At 45.8% G+C, this 18,078-nt stretch overlaps 1 protein-coding gene across 2 annotated transcripts in view; it reads right to left on the bottom strand.

The window, feature by feature from the left end:
* The window catches only part of SPTBN1 (spectrin beta, non-erythrocytic 1), a 225,325-nt gene that overhangs the window by 157,401 nt on the left and 49,846 nt on the right, over nt 1-18,078 (bottom strand). For both annotated transcript variants that reach the window (XM_081000778.1, XM_081000776.1), the window contains exon 2: nt 8,767-8,966. In XM_081000778.1, the coding sequence (XP_080856904.1) occupies nt 8,767-8,914 (148 nt within the window). In that variant the 5' untranslated portion in view covers nt 8,915-8,966. The remainder of the gene's footprint in view (nt 1-8,766; nt 8,967-18,078) is intronic.

Genomic DNA, 18,078 nt, shown 5'->3' with positions numbered 1-18,078 from the left:
AAAATATGTATTTTATCAAAGTAATTGTTGATCCCTTTTTTTGGCTGCTGATCCCGTATTTTCGAGGCTGCTGGTCCCTTATTTTCATGCCCCTGAGTCACCCCAGGAAAAAACCACTGGGCGATCGCACTTGTCCACTCCCAAACCTAGCTGGAGGTAAGGTTGCTCACATCTTTTGTACCTCTGTTAACTCTGACCTACTTGTTCAGTTGAAACGGACAAAGCTCCATTTTGCTAGCCAAATGGAGAACACCCTTTCCCCCGCTTACTGCAAGCCCACCGCCAAATGAATAGGCTACTGGCAGGGGACAGAATGATCCTATACTTCAGTTCAGGCCGATTCCTCATCCAGTAAAATGTGCCTGTTCTCCTCTGTCAAATGTTGGAAGGTACGTATGATATGGGACAGCCAAGTGACAAGGGGAGTGTGGGCGTGGGGAAACAAGCGGGGGAGGATCTGGCCTGGCCAGTTTTTTCGCACTCCTGTGGGCCCACTGGTGGAAAGTTTCATGTAAAAGCCAGGAATTTGGAAGGCTTACCAAAGTTATGTGAGCTAATTTGGAATTTGTTGAGAAAGAAGTACAGTGGTACCTCAGGTTACATACGCTTCAGGTTACATACACTTCAGGTTACAGACTCCACACAACCAGAAATAGTGCTTCAGCTTAAGAACTTTGCTTCAGGTTGAGAACAGAAATCGTGCTCTGGCGGCGCGGCGGCAGCAGGAGGCCCCATTAGTTAAAGTGGTGCTTCAGGCTAAGAACAGTTTCAGGTTAAGTACGGACCTCCAGAACGAATTAAGTACTTAACCCGAGGTACCACTGTATGCAGAAACTTGTTGTGCATGTGTAACCCGATGCAGATGCGCAGTAAGGCGCCATCAAGTTCAGACCCAAAGTGCTGTGTTTGGTACAAGATGGCGGCACCTCGTTCTTTAATTGCCACATACACAAAGAGTGTGTGCTTAGCACAAGTCTCAAGAATAAACTCCTTCAACAGAAAGCAGAGGTGGCATAGGGCTCCCTCCTCGTCACTGAATACTCCTTCCATCTCTACCCCCAAACAGGACTGGCTAGAGTAAGAGATTTCCCCTCCTCCATGCTCAGCCATCAAAGGTTCAAGATTCTTGCCCTTCTCTGCATCTGATCCCCAAGCAGCTGACTGTGCATAGTATAGTATCATCATCGCCTTCTCAACCTCTCTGTGGCTTTTGATATCATTGTCTGTTATATCCTCCTGGACTGGCTCTGCGGGGTGGGTATTGGTGCACTGTGCTACACCTGAAGATGTAAAGACAGTGCACAGCTCATTGGGTGGGGTTTTAACTAGGCGTGCTATCATATTAATGGCATTTGCCATTAATAGGTGAACTGCCTTGAAATCTATGGGTATATGGCGGTATACAAAATTTAATAATAATAATAATAATGCCAGATTATGTCAAGAGCTAAAAGCAGCCTCAGACATCTCCAGGGTATTAGCAGTAGCCCTGATCAAAACATCTGTAAGTGCAGCATCTCCTTGGAGAGGAAGAGGCCATAGATGCTTGAGCAGCTCTGAGGCTTCCAGATGACTAAATATAAAAAGGTAAAGGTAAAGGACCTCTGGACGTTTACATCCAGTCAAAGGCGGCTATGGGGTTGTGGTGCTCATCTCGCTTTCAGGCCGAGGGAGCCGGCATTTGTCCGCAGACAGCTTTCCTGGTCATGAGGCCAGCATGAGTAAACCGCTACTGGTGCACGGAGGACCTTGACGAGTGCCAGAGCGCATGGAAATGCCGTTTACCTTCCCGCCGGAGCAGTACCTATTTCTCTACTTGCACTAGTGTGCTTTTGAACTGTTAGGTTGGCAGGTTCTGGGACAGAGCAACGGGAGCTCACCCCGTCGTGGGGATTCGACCCGCCGACCTTCCAATCAGCAAGCCCAAGAGGCTCAGTGGTTTAGACCACAGCACCACCCGTGCCCCTATTGACTCAATATACTGAGGAGTAACCTGCGAACCAGGTGCTTCGGGTTCTACGTTTCCTCCTACTAATTGACAGAACCTTCAGACATCCTCCATGGACCTGGTCCTCAGTTGCCTCCACTGCCGCTAGCCCTTCTGAATCAAATCTTGCAGATGGTTTCACTGCACTTACAATTGTGTGTGGGGGGGGTTGAGATGGGAGGGGGAAGCATAACCCAGAACATACCACAAACAATGTGGGAGGCATTATAGCTCAGCAGAAGACTTGTTTGTAGAAGATCGGAAATGCATGATCAAGTAACCCAGATTGCTGGGCTAGCACAGACCTCTGCCTGAGACCCTCTGTAACACCACACCAGAAATACATTTGGTAAAACGAAGAGGTAACCTTTTTGTGCTAATTTTTCCTAAATTTTACAAATTGTAATGCAACTTTGCCTAATGCACACGTTTTTCAAATTGTTTTTTCCCCAATATAACACATTTTTCTGGTGTTACTTCCATTAATAAACACACTGATATGCACACCTTACCCCAGCATATGCATTTTTGTAGACATTACAGAGAAATGTATGGAGAAGGATGGCTGTGTTTTAGTTCACATATTACTTTGGAAAGTAAACTGAATCAAACTCTCTCTCTCTCTCTCTCTCTCTCTCTCTCTCTCTCCCCGCAACCTCGCAAATCCCTAGCAGTTCATGTCCTCCCCATTCCCAAATAAATACATTCTGGGGAGAAAGCTGGATAGAGAAGACCTAAATTTAGCGCTGTATCAAATCTACAGCAGGCTTCTCAAAGCACTGAAACGAGTGCCTCTTTTAGACAAGCTAAATAATTGAGTTGCCCACATTGTATTAGATGTCCCTTAAGTGATTGTTTCGTGTGTATTATTCATCCCTCACCTGGGGTGTCAAGCAGCACCCAAGTACAGAGGAGCCTTCCTGATGGGTTTCCCGCTAACATCGTTGGAACAAAAATCACTACCATTCCCAGTTGGATTAAAACAAAAACAAAAACCCAGATCATAAGCTCCTGGGACCACACCGCCAATAAAACCTCCCGTGAAATTTATCAAAATCTATCTAGGTCATCTGGGCAAGTTCGGTGCTGTGCCTAAGGAGCCTAGACAGAAATGCCCTTCTCAATTCCATAGGAAGCCAACTACAGTGGTACCTCGGGTTAAGTACTTAATTCGTTCCGGAGGTCCATTCTTAACCTGAAACTGTTCTTAACCTGAAGCACCACTTTAGCTATTGGGGCCGCCTGCTGCTGCCTAGCTGAAGAAGAAGAAGAAGAGTTTGGATTTGATATCCCGCCTTTCACTCCCTTTAAGGAGTCTCAAAGCGGCTAACAATCTCCTTTCCCTTCCTCCCCCACAACAAACACTCTGTGAGGTAAGTGGGGCTGAGAGACTCCAAAAAAGTGTGACTGGCCCAAGGTCACCCAGCAGCTGCATGTGGAGGAGCAGAGACGCGAACCCGGTTCCCCAGATTACGAGACTACCGCTCTTAACAACTACACCACACTGGATCTCATCCTGAAGCAAAGTTCTTAACCTGAAGCACTATTTCTGGGTTAGCAGAGTCTGTAACCTGAAGTGTATGTAACCTGAAGTGTATGTAACCCGAGGTACCACTGTTGAGGCATCATCTGATGACTCCAGTTGTAATAGTTGCGTGAGCACTTTCCCGATGTTTTTTTCCAGGGGTACACCTCAAAATATTGTTCCCTTGGATGACTGCTTGGACTGTTTGTGTCCAGACTAGTCCAGGCTACACCAGTCTTCTTCCCAAGCCTGGATTTGTGCTGTCAGGAAGCGGAGATGGAGCCTGATCCAAGAGACAGGAGGAATCCATTGTGCTGACCAGACTGGTCCATGGTGTGTGTAGTTCAGCTGCTGCCCAAGTGGTGGCCCCTCCAGTGGCTTTGGACTCCAATTCCCAGCAGCCCCGGCCAGCATGGCCAATGGCAGAGGATTATGGGAGTTGCAGCCCAAAACATCTGGAAGTGCACCATGTTGGCTACCCCTGGTGGACCTGGCGGGGTGTCACAGTCTGATCAGGGAGTCCTGGGTACAAATCTTGAGTTAGAAATGGGCCTAAGCATCTCGGGGTGGATACAAATGAGATTAGATAAATAAAATGCATCTATTTAGGGCATCTATCTACTGCTTATTCATGTGCATTTCTAAGCGAGATGGTAGTTTGACCTAGCCAGTCTATATTGCCTGTCGATCACAGAGGTGGAGTTTGCAAATTCCCATCCCACCCTCAGAACGACAACAAAATGGCTTGGTTGGCTTACTAGGTTAGGATTTTGCTGCAAAGCACAAGGTGCTTGTTGCACACTGTGGATTCCCTGTGGCAGCAGCTTGCTCCTAAGCCAGCCCATCTCTGACTATCAGCACAACAAGAGTTGTCTATTTCCCTTTGCCAAAGGGTGGTGCGGTTGCAGGTGCTAGAGAAAGAGAGAGAGAGAATGTGTGTAGTTTTTATGAAGAAGAAGAAGAATTTGGATTTGATATCCCACTTTATCACTACCCGAAGGAGTCTCAAAGCGGCTAACATTCTCCTTTCCCTTCCTCCCCCACAACAAACACTCTGTGAGGTGAGTGGGGCTGAGAGACTTCAGAGAAGTGTGACTGGCCCAAGGTTACCCAGCAGCTGCATGTGGAGGAGCAGGGAAGCGAACCCGGTTCACCAGATTACGAGTCCACCTCTCTGAACCACTACACCACACTGGCTGACAGTGGTTGCAGCTGTTGACTCGGTGTCATGTTATCGACATAGCCATCTCCAAATATCTCAAGGGCTGTCCCATGGAAGAGGGAGCAAGCTTGTTTTCTCCTGCTCCAGAGGGTGGGACTTGAACCCAGGGCTTCAAGTTACAAGAAAGGAGATTCTGACAAAACACCAGGAAGAACTATTCTGACAGTAAGAGCTTTTTGACAGCGGCATGTTCTCCCTCGGGAGGTTGTGGAGGTTTTCAAGCAGAGCTTGGGTGACCAACTGTCATGGATGCTTTATCTGATAATTCCTGCATCGCAGGGGGTTGGACTAGATGACTGTTGGGGTCCCTTCCGACTCTACAATTCCGTGATTCCTCTTTTTGCAAGGAACCCAGGGGATCTCCAGCACTTTCTGAATTGGTGTAGTCCTGCCTTTCAGCATGTCTCATTTGGCATTTGGTTCAGATGTCAGGAATGTCGGCCTGCTACCGTGCATTTTGGGGAATCACACACAGAGTGCATTGAAATGACTATGCAAGTTAGGATTCTTTCCCCGTGTTGCAGTCATGGGATTGTTTATATCACATGACGGTGCATGTTTTCATTCCACATTGTGGGAAGTGACGGAGACAGGGTGTTTATATTACTGTGTTTCCGTGGTGCAGGATTTTTGACCCTTTGTTCTCTCTCTTTGTTGTCTGATGCTGAAGAGGAAGGAGCTGAGTTGCAATGCTCCAAGAGTATATATGTAAATAAACGTAGTTTAGCCAAAAAGCTGCGCTACTGAGTCGGAACGCTGACTGCCTATACAGTGGTACCTCAGGTTAAGTACTTAATTCGTTCCGGAAGTCCGTTCTTAACCTGAAACTGTTCTTAACCTGAAGCACCACTTTAGCTATTGGGGCCTCCTGCTGCTGCCGCGCCGCTGCAGCCCGATTTCTGTTCTTATCCTCAAGCAAAGTTCTTAACCTGAAGCACTATTTCTGGGTTAGCGGAGTGTGTAACCTGAAGCGTATGTAACCTGAAGCGTATGTAACCTGAGGTACCACTGTACTCTGCTGATCCTGAAGTGCGCTGATGCCTCTTGGTATCAGTCGCTGTGATGTTCGGGTTGGAGAAAGCTTTTGAATCTCCCGAATGACCAACCAGGAAGGAGAGAACATGCCAGTCGGGCATGTGTCTCTGCCGGATTCCTACTCATGTGTAGTACCTCCTGACACACCTCCCCCCCCAAAAGAAAAAACCAGAGATATGTATTTGTGTACACACACACACACACACACACACGACTGTGCCTCTGCTAGTTCTGCTCAGCAACTCCCCTGCCATTCCCCCCACATTAAGCTCCTAGCCCTTCTCCTTTGCACCCCATGAAACTACTAAGCTTGCTTTTCACCTTCCCAACCCCAAATTCTTCATGCACATCCAGGACTGTGATGCAGCACCACAGATCCTCCAATGGAATGACAGCCTTATGTATAAAGGAAGATATGCACGTGCACATTCGTGTGCACGCATATGTATACGTTTTGTGTATATGGATTTATGTGTGCCTCTGTGTACAAACATACTTGGGCCATATGTAGCATGTTCCAGGCAGGAACAGAATCTGCCCGGTGATGGTTTTGAGCACGGGTAGGCAAACTAAAAGGACGCGGGTGGCGCTGTGGGTTAAACCATAGAGCCTAGGACTTGCCGATCAGAAGGTCGGTGGTTCGAATCCCCACGACGGGGTGAGCTCCCGTTGCTCGGTCCCTGCTCCTGCCAACCTAGCAGTTCGAAAGCACGTCAAAGTGCAAGTAGATAAATAGGTACCACTCCGGCGGGAAGGTAAACGGCGTTTCTGTGCGCTGCTCTGGTTTGCCAGAAGCGGCTTAGTCATGCTGGCCACATGACCCGGAAGCTGTACGCCGGCTCCCTCGGCCAATAAAGCGAGATGAGCACCGCAACCCCAGAGTCGGCCACAGCTGGACCTAATGGTCAGGGGTCCCTTTACCTTTACCTTTAGGCAAACTAAGGCCTGGCAAACTGCCCCCCACAAGGTCTGAGGGACAGTGGAAAGGCCCCCTGCTGAAAAAGTTTGTTGGTTTTGAGGAACACAACCTGAGAACTGCTTTTGACTACACTTCTGTAAAACAAGAAAATCCTTAATAAAATATTTTTAAAAAGAGAAAAAAGAACTGCTTTTGACTGCCACAGAACAAGTGCAAGGCTTTGGTTTTTTTCCATTCCGTCTGAAAACTGGGTAACCACCGCCAAGATAACAGATTATGACGCCGCGAGGGTGGAAAATTATGTTGCCCTCTAGCTCCCGTAGGGACACTGAAATGAATGTTGTTGGCACCGTAACTCTCGTGATACAAAGCGACTGGACTTTGCAGACAGGGGTTTATAAACTCTGACAACGTGCAGCTGATTTATGCGTCTTAAGTAGTTTTCTAGACACACATCTGCAAAAGAACTAGACAAAACATTGCTTCAACCCAGGGTCGGAAGTTGAGAAGGGCGCTTGCACCGAAACACAGGGGCTGCTGACACTGTGATAAATGTTGACTTCAAAAGATACAAGTGCCCAGGGGTCTGTGGGCTACACAGAGATTTTCATCAAGTTTGGCAGTTGGCACAGAATGCTAGTACAAGTGTCGCCATCGTCCCCCAACACACTTACGTGTGATCAACTCTCCTGCAACTGCATATAAGTGCAGTGCCAAGAAATCAGTAAAAATTTCAATTTGAACCCGGAAATGGTGGAAGAGAGCTGGAGAGTCCTCGTAGCTCAGGATGAGACCCTCCCTGAAGCCCGAAGGGGATGTCAGTGAGGACAGAGGAAGCTCCAAAGAGACCTGAGGTGTAGCGGGGCTTTGTTTAGGCTGCTCGGCCTACCTGCCTAAAGGCTGATAAAGCTGCTTTCTTGCGTATCCTCCAGCCAGCCCCAGATATTTTGGTCTGGGTTGGGAAGAGAGCTCGATATCGACATCTGCTGCCCCTGATGATCCTGCTGTCTGAGGCGGTTGCCTCATCTTTCCTCATGGGTGGGCCGGCCCTGATGAAAACACCTGTGTGGATCAGGGCCTAACTGACAGCTGGGAAAAGGTGAAGACCAGATTATATACAGAGCTCAGTGAATTTGGGGAGGGGGTGCAGGGTCACAGCAGAAGGTGTAAAAGGGATTCTATGCACTTACAGCTGATCTCTCTCTCTCTCTCTCTCTCTCACACACACACACACACACACACACACAAGCTCTTCCACACTATCAGGAACCCCAGGAAATAACCTGTTTCTGTTTTTCTGTTGAAAACCTGAGAGGTAGGGAGAAGATAGGACCTCTGGGCATGATCCTGATTCCCGCCCCCCTTCACAGTTAGACAAAGCAATATAGAAATTGAGAAGAGGTCTTCCTCTACTGATGATGGCAGTCAGTCAACCATTATAGACCTTCCTAAATAGTTCTCCATTGGGAAGCTAAATTCAAAGCACCACAGCCATTGATCCATTTTCTGGAGACATTAGCACCTCATTTAAAGTTCTGGAATTGAACTTTCAGAGTACCTGTCCCAATCGTTTATGAACAATTACAAACACTGCATAACCCGTGCAGTACCGTGTCATTCTTGAAATAGGAGAGTTCACCGTTATTATTACTTTATTATTTCTAAAGTAGCTGTCAAATCCTTGAAACTTGCCTCAAAGGTGTGTTTTTTTTTTAAAAAAAAGGATGGCTGAGAGATATTAACATGTAGTTTGTTCATTTCGATGTTAACACCCAACCATAAGGTGCTCAAACTATGGCTTGCAAACCACCTTCAAACCACGGTCTCCCGTCCTGATTTGGTCGCCAATCATAAATCATGGTTTGAAGCAACCCGTTGCATGTTTGTTTCATTAAGAGGCAATAGGTGTGGTTATGCTGAACACTCCTGTTAAATGGAGATCAGCTCTGTTTCCTGAAAGTTGTACCTGGATTCAGAGGGTAGACCACAAGCTATTATTTAGGGCCACCTTTGTGCTAGGAACACAAACAGCACAAGCTGAATAACTGCACCAATGGTAGAAAAGGTGAAAGTCCTACCTGCTAAAGCTTTGATGCGAGACCTCTCAAACAGCCGCGCGGAACTGTTCTCGTTGTCCCACTCTTCAACATCCCAGCGGTTGTTGACATCGCTGTATTGCTGTTGGATTTCAATGTTGTCATAGTCTGTCGCTACTGTCGTCGTCATCTTGGATCTTCTTAAGCCAGCCTCTGCATCAGCTACCCCTTAAAAAACTCTCCTGTGAAGGAAGAATGAAAGAAAGAAAAAGGAGAGAGGGAGGGAAATGTGTTTAGTTGTTGGTTTTTAAAGATTTCTTCTAGGTAAGTATGCAAAGAATCACAGCAGAAGGTGTAGACTTCGTTGATCGGGCTTCCTCAACCTCGGCCCGCCAGATGTTTTGAGACTACAATTCCCATCATCCTTGACCAGTGGTCCTGCTAGCTAGGGATCATGGGAGTTGTAGGCCAAAAACATCTGGAGGGCCGAGGTTGAGGAAGCCTGTCATTGATGGTTGTATACCCATAACATCTGGAGGGGCATGTCCTATGGCTTGGGGCCAGAGCAATTGAAGGACTGCCTATTCTAACACAAATCTGCCTGGATATTGAGATTCATGTGTCAGCCTTCTGAAGCAAAGGGCTTGGTCATTTGAAGACAGGGCCTTTTCTGCTGTGGCACCACATCTCTCAAATCTCCACCCCAGTGAGGTTCACCTGGCACCATCTTTGTTCTCTTCCCAGCAACAGATAAACATCAATTTGATTTCTCTAGGCCATTTGAGGCTGCAATCCGGGGATAGCTCTACAGCATGAGACCCTTAATCTCAGGGTTGTGGGTTCAAACTCCATGTTGAGCAAATGATTCCTGCATTGCAGGGGGTTGGACTAGATGACCCTCGTGGTCCCTTCCAACTCTACAGTTCTATGATTCACTGACCTGGGAGTAAGGCCTACTGAACTTAGAGGGACTTGCGTCTAAGATGTGCATAAAATTCTGCTTAGTCTATAGATATAGCTTTATGTTGCTGTTTCATTTTATGCTGCTCTGCTGTGATTCAACTCGTTGTGATTTTATTATTTTACTGTACTGTAAGACCCTCTGAGCACTTTGGCTAAAAAACAGCTAATAAACAGAAAAATAAAAAGTATTGATGAAACCCCGCTCTGTCTTATATTCTGACACCCACTTTAGCAATCGGCCCCTCGGCTCAGAATTTTCATACATTTGCCCTGAGTGTGTTGATATTCACAATCTGGCAATGCAAAAAGCCTTAAAAGTCTCTCTCCCCGCCCCTCTCACTTTTCCTCTAGCTAACTGATGCCACCTACTGACAGTTGAAATTGTTTTCTACTTCCAAGCCAGCCATAGCAAAACATGTTTAATTCCTCTGCACGGACCGCGGGCTGTGAAACAAATTAAGATACTCCCAGGTGAGACAGCATTTTGGTGGGATGGGTATTCCACATCTGTGGTGACATCTTAAGGCAGCCTTCCTTCCCCAACCTGACAGGGTCTGGTTGCTTTGAACTACAGCTCCCATCATTCCCAGCAGGCATAACTAGGGTTGCTGGGAGTTGTAGTCTAAAACATCCAGAAGCCACCGGATTGGGCAAGGTTGACTTGATCACTGTAGAAAGCAATATTTATCTCTTGCAAAAACATTTTAACCTTTCTGTTTTTCTATCTGCTTTGCTCTTCATATAATAATAGAATAAAAGCTCATTTTACCTCTAATTTATCCCTACATTTATTTGTGAAACAAACCCTTTTATTTATTTTGCTAGTTTTTGAGGGTTTTTTTTTTTAAGGGATGCTTTCTCTTTTATGAAAGCTCCTCTGGCGACTGCTTCATTGCGTCCCGTAGCAGGGGGGTTGTTATATGTATCGACATCATTTTCTTTGAAGTAGTTTTGGAGAGTTTTTGTGAGGCTCTCTCTAACTTGTTTATTTGTGGTTAGGATATTGCACAGAGGTTGTCAGAACAGTGCTTGAAACTGTATTATAACATTTGCAGTAATATCTAGGGCCTCCCAGTCCACCTGACCTAGAAATCTATTTGAGTGATGACACAGGACAAAACACGTTGCTCTTTTAAAACAGCTTTTTTTTAAAAAAAAAAACCCAAACATACAGTTCCTTATTTTACACTTGTGGGTTGATATTTCCCCCCTCAGGGGTTCTTTCAGCCTCAGTTCTCTTTCGCTCTGCTTTGTGCTATTATGTGCCTGATAAACAGAAGGGACACAATACGAGAGGATTATGCAAGTGTGATTAAGCCACCTGATAAGAAGGTTGCTAGAGCAACGCTGTGATTTCACGAACCTATTGCTCTGCTGTGCAAAGCGGATTGATTTAGCGGGATTTCCTTTGGCTGCATAGAGGTATTTGGGCAAGGCATTGTGATCATCATTGTTATGGTCAATTGAATTTTTACTGGAAACCAGAGTTAAATTTCTTCAAATATCTAAAGGACTGTCACGTGGAAGATGGGGCAAGTTTGTTTTCTCCTGCTCTGGAGGGTAGGACTCTTATACCAAGAGATTCAAGTTACAGTGTGAAATATACTCGGAGTTGAGAGTGGATTTCATGCTCTTTATTCAGCTCATAGTAGTGAGGAGGAATGGAAGTTCCCCCAGAATGTCTGCTTTATATACATTATTTACACAATGGGCCCCACGTGATTGGCTAATTCTGGGATTCACCTGTAGGCCAATCAGGTTGCAGATTCACTTCCACCTGGAGCTGGATTGGGTGGCTCCTGTGGACCAATCAGACTGCTGCATTCTGGACCCTATTGTTCTAGGACCAATCAGGCTGCTGCATTCTGAATCCTATTGTTCTAGGACCAATCAGGCTGCTGCATTCTGAATCCTATTGTTCTAGGACCAATCAGACTGCTGCCTTTTGGATCCTATTCAACTCAGTACATAACACAGTGGTACCTCTGGTTACGAACTTAATTCGTTCCGGAGGTCCATTCTTAAGCTGAAACCATTCTTATCCTGAGGTGCGCTTTTGCTAATGGGGCCTCTGCTGTGCCCATTTTCCGTTCACATCCTGGGGCAAAGTTCGCAACCAGGAGCAGCTACTTCTGGGTTAGCGGAGCTCGTAACCTGAAGCGTTCATAACCAGAAGTGTTTGTAACCAGAGATACCACTGTATAGTGGTACCTCGGGTTACAGATGCTTCAGGTTACAGACCATAGCTGTCAACTTTTCCCTTTTCTTGCGAGGAATCCTATTCGGAATAAGGGAATTTCCCTTTAAAAAAGAGCAAACATTGACAGCTATGTTACAGACGCTTCAGGTTACAGACTCCGCTAACCCAGAAATAGTACCTCAGGTTAAGAACTTTGCTTCAGGATGAGAACAAAAACCGCACAGCGGCAGCGGGAGGCCCCATTAGCTAAAGTGGTACCTCAGGTTTAAGAACAGTTTCAGGTTAAGAACGGACCTCCAGAACAAATTAAGTTCTTAATCCGAGGTACAAATGTACAAGAAATGAGATTCTGACTAAACATCAGGAATAACTTTCTGGCAGTAAGAGCTGTTCGGCAGTGGGACAGACTCCCTTGCGAGGTTGTGGACTCTCCTTCCTTGAAGGTTTTTAAGCAGAAGTTGGATGGGCATCTGTCATGGATGTTTTAGTTGAGATTCCTGCATTGCAGGGGGTTGGACTGAATGACCCCCGGGTTCCCTTCCAATGCAGTTCTATGATTCTATTATTCATCTTTATGAGTGCAGCATTAATTGTGCAATTCAAATAACGTATACATTTTTGCTGGAAATAATCAGGTTAGTTATCTCTTTTCGACAAATTCTTATCAAACGTAATTTCTACATAAAAAGGTAAAGGGACCCCTGACCATTAGGTCCAGTTGTGGCCAACTCTGGGGTTGCGGCGCTCATCTCGCTTTATTGGCCGAGGGAGCTGGCGTACAGCTTCCGGGTCATGTGGCCAGCATGACTAAGCCACTTCTGGCGAACCAGAGCAGCACACAGAAACGCCGTTTACCTTCCTGCTGGAGCGGTACCTATTTATCTACTTGCACTTTGACGTGATTTCAAACTGCTAGGTTGGCAGGAGCGGGGACCGAGCAACGGCAGCTCACCCTGTCGTTGGGATTTGAACCACCGACCTTCTGATCAGCAAGTCCTAGGCTCTGTGGTTTAACCCACAGTGCCACCCGCGTCCAATTCCTACATAGGAGGTGCCAAATCAATGGGGAAAGTGCAAATGGCCTCTCCTAGTCATTTTGATATTCTGCAACATTGATGCAACAATAGTGGGTTAGTGGTAGATTTACATTGGACCAGCAATACTTATATCATTCCCTTCTATGATGCTTCCCCAGTGCTCTTTGCATTATTGCCCTCTGGAGGGGCACTTGTGCACTACAGTGGAACAAAAGTGGGGCTCAAAAAAGAAAAATTACTGGATTTCAGCAAGAAGTTATGGAACAATCACTGATCGGAAGAAACAAAGCAGTATGTCTGCCCCAAAACTTTTGGCAATGAGATGATGTATGACCACCATGATATTCACCATCATGCTCAAATAATCAGCTATACACAATAAAATTTATGTCTGGAAATTGAAATACTTTATTGTCACTTGTACAACTTGTATACAGTGAGATTACACGAGCACCCTCCACTCAGCTCTTAGTTTTAATTCCCCGCGTTTACTGACGCACATCCACCAAACCCAAAAGTCAGTTGCCCTGTTGTTATCTTTTCATTCAGCAGCCTAACAGCCCATGGATAGAAGCTGTTCTTTACCCTGTTGGTGTGACTAATCATGCTTCTATATCTTCTGCCAGAGGGCAAGAGATCAAGAAAGTGCCGGCCAGGGTGTGAATCATCCCTGAGAATTTTCCTCACTCTCCTGAGGCAACGTTCTTCTACGATGTCATCCAGCAGATTCATGGGACAGCCCATAATACCTTGTGCTGTATTCACCACCCTTTGTAGGCACTTCCTATCAGTTGATGTCAAACCAGCGTACCACACCGTGATACAGTATGAAAGGACATTTTCTATTGTTGACCGGTAGAAGGAGATCATCAAATGTTGATTGACATCGTTCTTTCGCAATACTCTGAGGAGATGGAGTCTCTGTTGGGCTTTATTAACCACCTGGGTTGTACTTATTTTCCAGGTAAGGTCTTCACTGAGATAAACTCCTAGGAATTTAGAGGAAGGAACTCTCTTTCTGGAGAGGCGCTTTCTGCAAGTTCAGTACCCTGCCATAAACGGGCATTCTGTTTTTAGGGCTTGGAGCCGAAACAAAATAATTAACTCTGAACTCTCTTCAAATAATCTCTTGTCTAACATTTGAGGAAGTTGGGGCAGCTCCCCAACCACTGTCTATTCACATAAATGAATCAATTTTATTATATGCAAATGCAGAACTCCCTAAGAATTTATCATGGGGTTGAATTAACAACGAAACCAACTTTTCCCACTCCTTGTCTCATAACAGCAGCAGCAGCAATAACAACGACATAAAGCTAGCTTGTTGACGGGCATGCCAGGAGAAAACTGTTTGAAGGAACTCTTCTGTGGAGCAGATTGTGCATTTAATAAAATAAAACAAATACCTCTTAAAAAAAAAAATCTATCCAGATGGCCAAACTTATTGTTCCCAGGGAAATGTTTCATTTTTCTCTGTCCGGAGCCATTTAAAAGCAAAATTGGAGGAGAGCTCAGCGCCTCTTCCCGCTCCATTCCACAGGCTAGATCCATCCATCTCATTTTTGGCCCAAGATTACCAAACTCTATTGTGCAATCTGAGCTTTCCCTGATGCGCAAAAAAAGAGAGCAGCTCTAAGAGAGCATCCATGGCTGCTGTGACTGGCATAATAAAATCATTATTAGAGAAGGGCAGAATCAGTACCATGGAGTCAGGCAAATACGAAGCAGAAAGGCCGTAACTGAGCCAAAGGCAAAGAATGGACTGATGATACCCTGAAGGAAACTAAATCAGATAATTCATATCAGGCTGTGCTCAGTGGCTAAAAAGAAAACAAGAAACTCCTCAAGACGTACATTGGCTCCCAGTACATTTCCGAGCACAATTATAAGTGTTGGTGCTGACCTTTAAAGCCCTAAACGGCCTTGGTCCAGTATACCTGAAGGAGAGTCTCCACCCCCATCGTTCTGCCCAAACACTGAGGTCCAGCGCCGAGGGCCTTCTGGCAGTTCCCTCACTGCAAGATGTGAGGTTACAGGGAACTAGGCCTTCTCAGTAGTGGTGCCCTCCCAACAGATGTCAAGGAAATAAACAACTACAGTCATACCTCTTCTTGAGAACGCTTCATGTTGCGTTTTTCGGGTTAAGAACCTGGGTTTTGCCACGTGTGCTCACACAGAAGAGTTCTGCGTGGTTCGCACATGCGCAGAAGCGCTCTATCGCAGTTCACACATGCGCAGAAGCGCTCTATCGCAGTTCACACATGCGCAGAAGCGCTCTATTGTGCTTCACACATGCGCAGAAGCCCCGCTCTGATTGCAGACTTTTCGGGGTGTGAATGGCACCCCGGAACAGATCATGTCCGCAACCAGAGGTACCACTGTATCTGACTTTTAGAAAACATCTGAAGGCAGCCCTGTTTAGGAAAGTTTTCAATGTTTGATGTTTTCTCATGTTTTTAATATTTTGTTGGGAGCAGCCCAGAGTAGCTGGGGAAACCCAGCCAGATGCGCGGGTATAAATAATATATTATTATTATTATTATTATTATTATTATTATTATGCCACTCAGCACCTAGAATCATAGAATCTAGTCCAACCCCCTGCAATGCAGGAATATTTTTTCCAATGTGGGGCTTGAACCCATGACCCTGCGGTGAAGAGTCTCACGCTCTACCAACTGAGCTATGTCACAGCTTCAACATTAACCTGCACGACCTCTTCTGCTTGGGAATGGCAAGTAGCTATAGAAAGCATTGAAGGTCTATTGGCTGAAGGATACCCTTTGCAGCATCACCTGAGATTTCACTGGGCATTCCCCGGCACACTCCCAAGCATCCCAAACCACAGGGGCTAGAAACTTTATTTTTTAAACATGGAAGTCAAAAGCTGAATTCTGCACCCAGCGCCACATTCTGCATTGGTGTGTGCACAGACCAGGCCACCCCTGGATATGGGGAACTGTCCTCGACGTACTCCAGGTATAGGAAAGGACATGATCAGGAAGCTCTCAAGGGAAACAACGGCTCGTTGGCAGCATCCCATTACCCCAAACTGAAGGACTATGGCTCAGTTGCTTTTTCATTCTGTTCACTGTCCGGCCTGATGATTTCAGCAAGCTGCTTTGTAGGGTCTGAGCAGCTTTGACCGGCCACAGAGTCAGCAGAAAGCAGGAAACAGCCGTATTGTCCGACATCTGCTTACGACTGCACTTTGCCACTGGGCAGACAGGACCTGGTTGTTGCTGCTGTTTTGTCCTGCAAGTACGTTTCCTAGCACAATTGAAAGTGTTGGTGCTGACCTTTAAAGCCCTAAACGGCCTCGGCCCTGTATACCTGAAGGAGCGTCTCCACCCCCATCATCCAGCCCGGACACTGAGGTCCAGCGCCGAGGGCCTTCTGGCGGTTCCCTCGCTGTGAGAAGTGAGGTTACAGGGAACCAGGCAGAGGGCCTTCTCGGTAGTGGCGCCTGCCCTGTGGAACGCCCTCCCAGCAAATGGCAAGGCAATAAACAACTATTTTACTTTTAAAAGACAACTGAAGGCGGCCCTGTTTAGGGAAGTTTTTGATGTCTGATGCTGTATTGTTTTTAATATTCAGTTGGAAGCCGCCCAGAGTGGCTGGGGAAACCCAGCCAGATGGGCGGGGTATAAATAATAAATAAATTATGATTATGATTATTATGATTATGATTATTACAGTGGTACCTCGGGTTACAGACGCTTCAGGTTACATACGCTTCAGGTTACAGACTTCACTAACCCAGAAATAGTACCTCGGGTTAAGAACTTTGCTTCAGGATGAGAACAGGAATTGTTCTCCGGCAGCGCAGCAGCAGCAGGAGGCCCCATTAGCTAAAGTGGTGCTTCAGGTTAAGAACAGCTTCAGGTTAAGAATGAATTAAGTACGTAACCAGAGGTACCACTGTATTATTATTATTAATGCATGCCCTTTCGCAACATGCAGGTCTGTGATGGAGGCCATTCTTACTCCCTTAGCACCCAGCAAGCCTATCTTTAAAGCAGGGGTTGCCAACCATTTTGGGGGTTGTGGGCGCATTTGCAAACTGGCATCGTATACCCAGCACCAGGGAAGGGCTCTGCGGGGACTCGTGTGCCCAGAAGCACCGTGTTGGCAACCATAATCTAAATGCCTGTGTCTTCCAAGTCAAGGCTTCACCCATGGGCTTCTCACAATTGTCTGACGGGTCACTAATGAAAGCAGGATGCTGGAAGAGGATCAACCTCTGGTCTGATCCTGCTGTACAGTGGTACCTCGCAAGACGAATGCCTTGCAAGACAAAAAACTCGCTAGACGAAAGGGTTTTTTGTTTTTTGAGCTGCTTCGCAAGACGATTTTCCCTATGGGCTTGCTTCGCAAGACGGAAACGTCTTGCAAGTTTGTTTCCTTTTTCTTAATACAGTTGCGACTTGACTTCGAGGAGCAACTCATAGAACGCGGTGTGGTAGCCTTTTTTGAGGTTTTTAAAGACTCTGGTGATTTTTGAAGCTTTTCCAAAACTTTCCCGACACCGTGCTTCGCAAGACGAAAAGAATCGCAAGACGACAAAACTCGCGGAACGAATTAATTTCGTCTTGCGAGGCACCACTGTACTTTTCTTTCAGTATTGTTAGGAATCCCTAAAATTGGGCAGCCTGTCAGGAAAGAGCCCATGCATTCCCCAGGTTTTGCTGCTCTGATAAACATAGCTGCTCATTAAGCTTGCTATCAGGTTAATTTTTTTTTTATTTAAAAAAATCGGCATGATATTATGTTGGTTTTATTATATTTTGTTAGCTATATTAAATTATGCAGTTGTTATCAAGTTCTGGAATAGCAAAACAAACTGTTATTGAGCTGGCTAGATTAACAGAGGCAATTAGAGATCACACTAGACAAGAGTTTCAAAAAACATGGGGAAAATGCAGAGAATACTTCACAAAACAGTGCCCTCAAATTCATACCTGGACTTGTTTCGATTAATGTCTGCAGGAGACTTTGTGGATATTTAAGTTATAATTAGAAAAATCTTAATAATTATTCATAAAGTAAACAGCTTATAAGAAGTAAATAATGAGGTACAGGATAAAGGAAGTCTTTTATTTGGTTGTTTGTATTGTTGTATGTTATGCTTATTGTTTGTTATGTTCATGTTTA

Source organism: Podarcis pityusensis (assembly GCF_964106645.2).
Source record: "Podarcis pityusensis genome assembly, chromosome: 3".
Taxonomy (NCBI): domain Eukaryota; kingdom Metazoa; phylum Chordata; class Lepidosauria; order Squamata; family Lacertidae; genus Podarcis; species Podarcis pityusensis.
The sequence above is the reverse complement of the archived record's forward strand: the minus strand, read 5'-3'. Positions and strand labels throughout refer to the sequence as shown.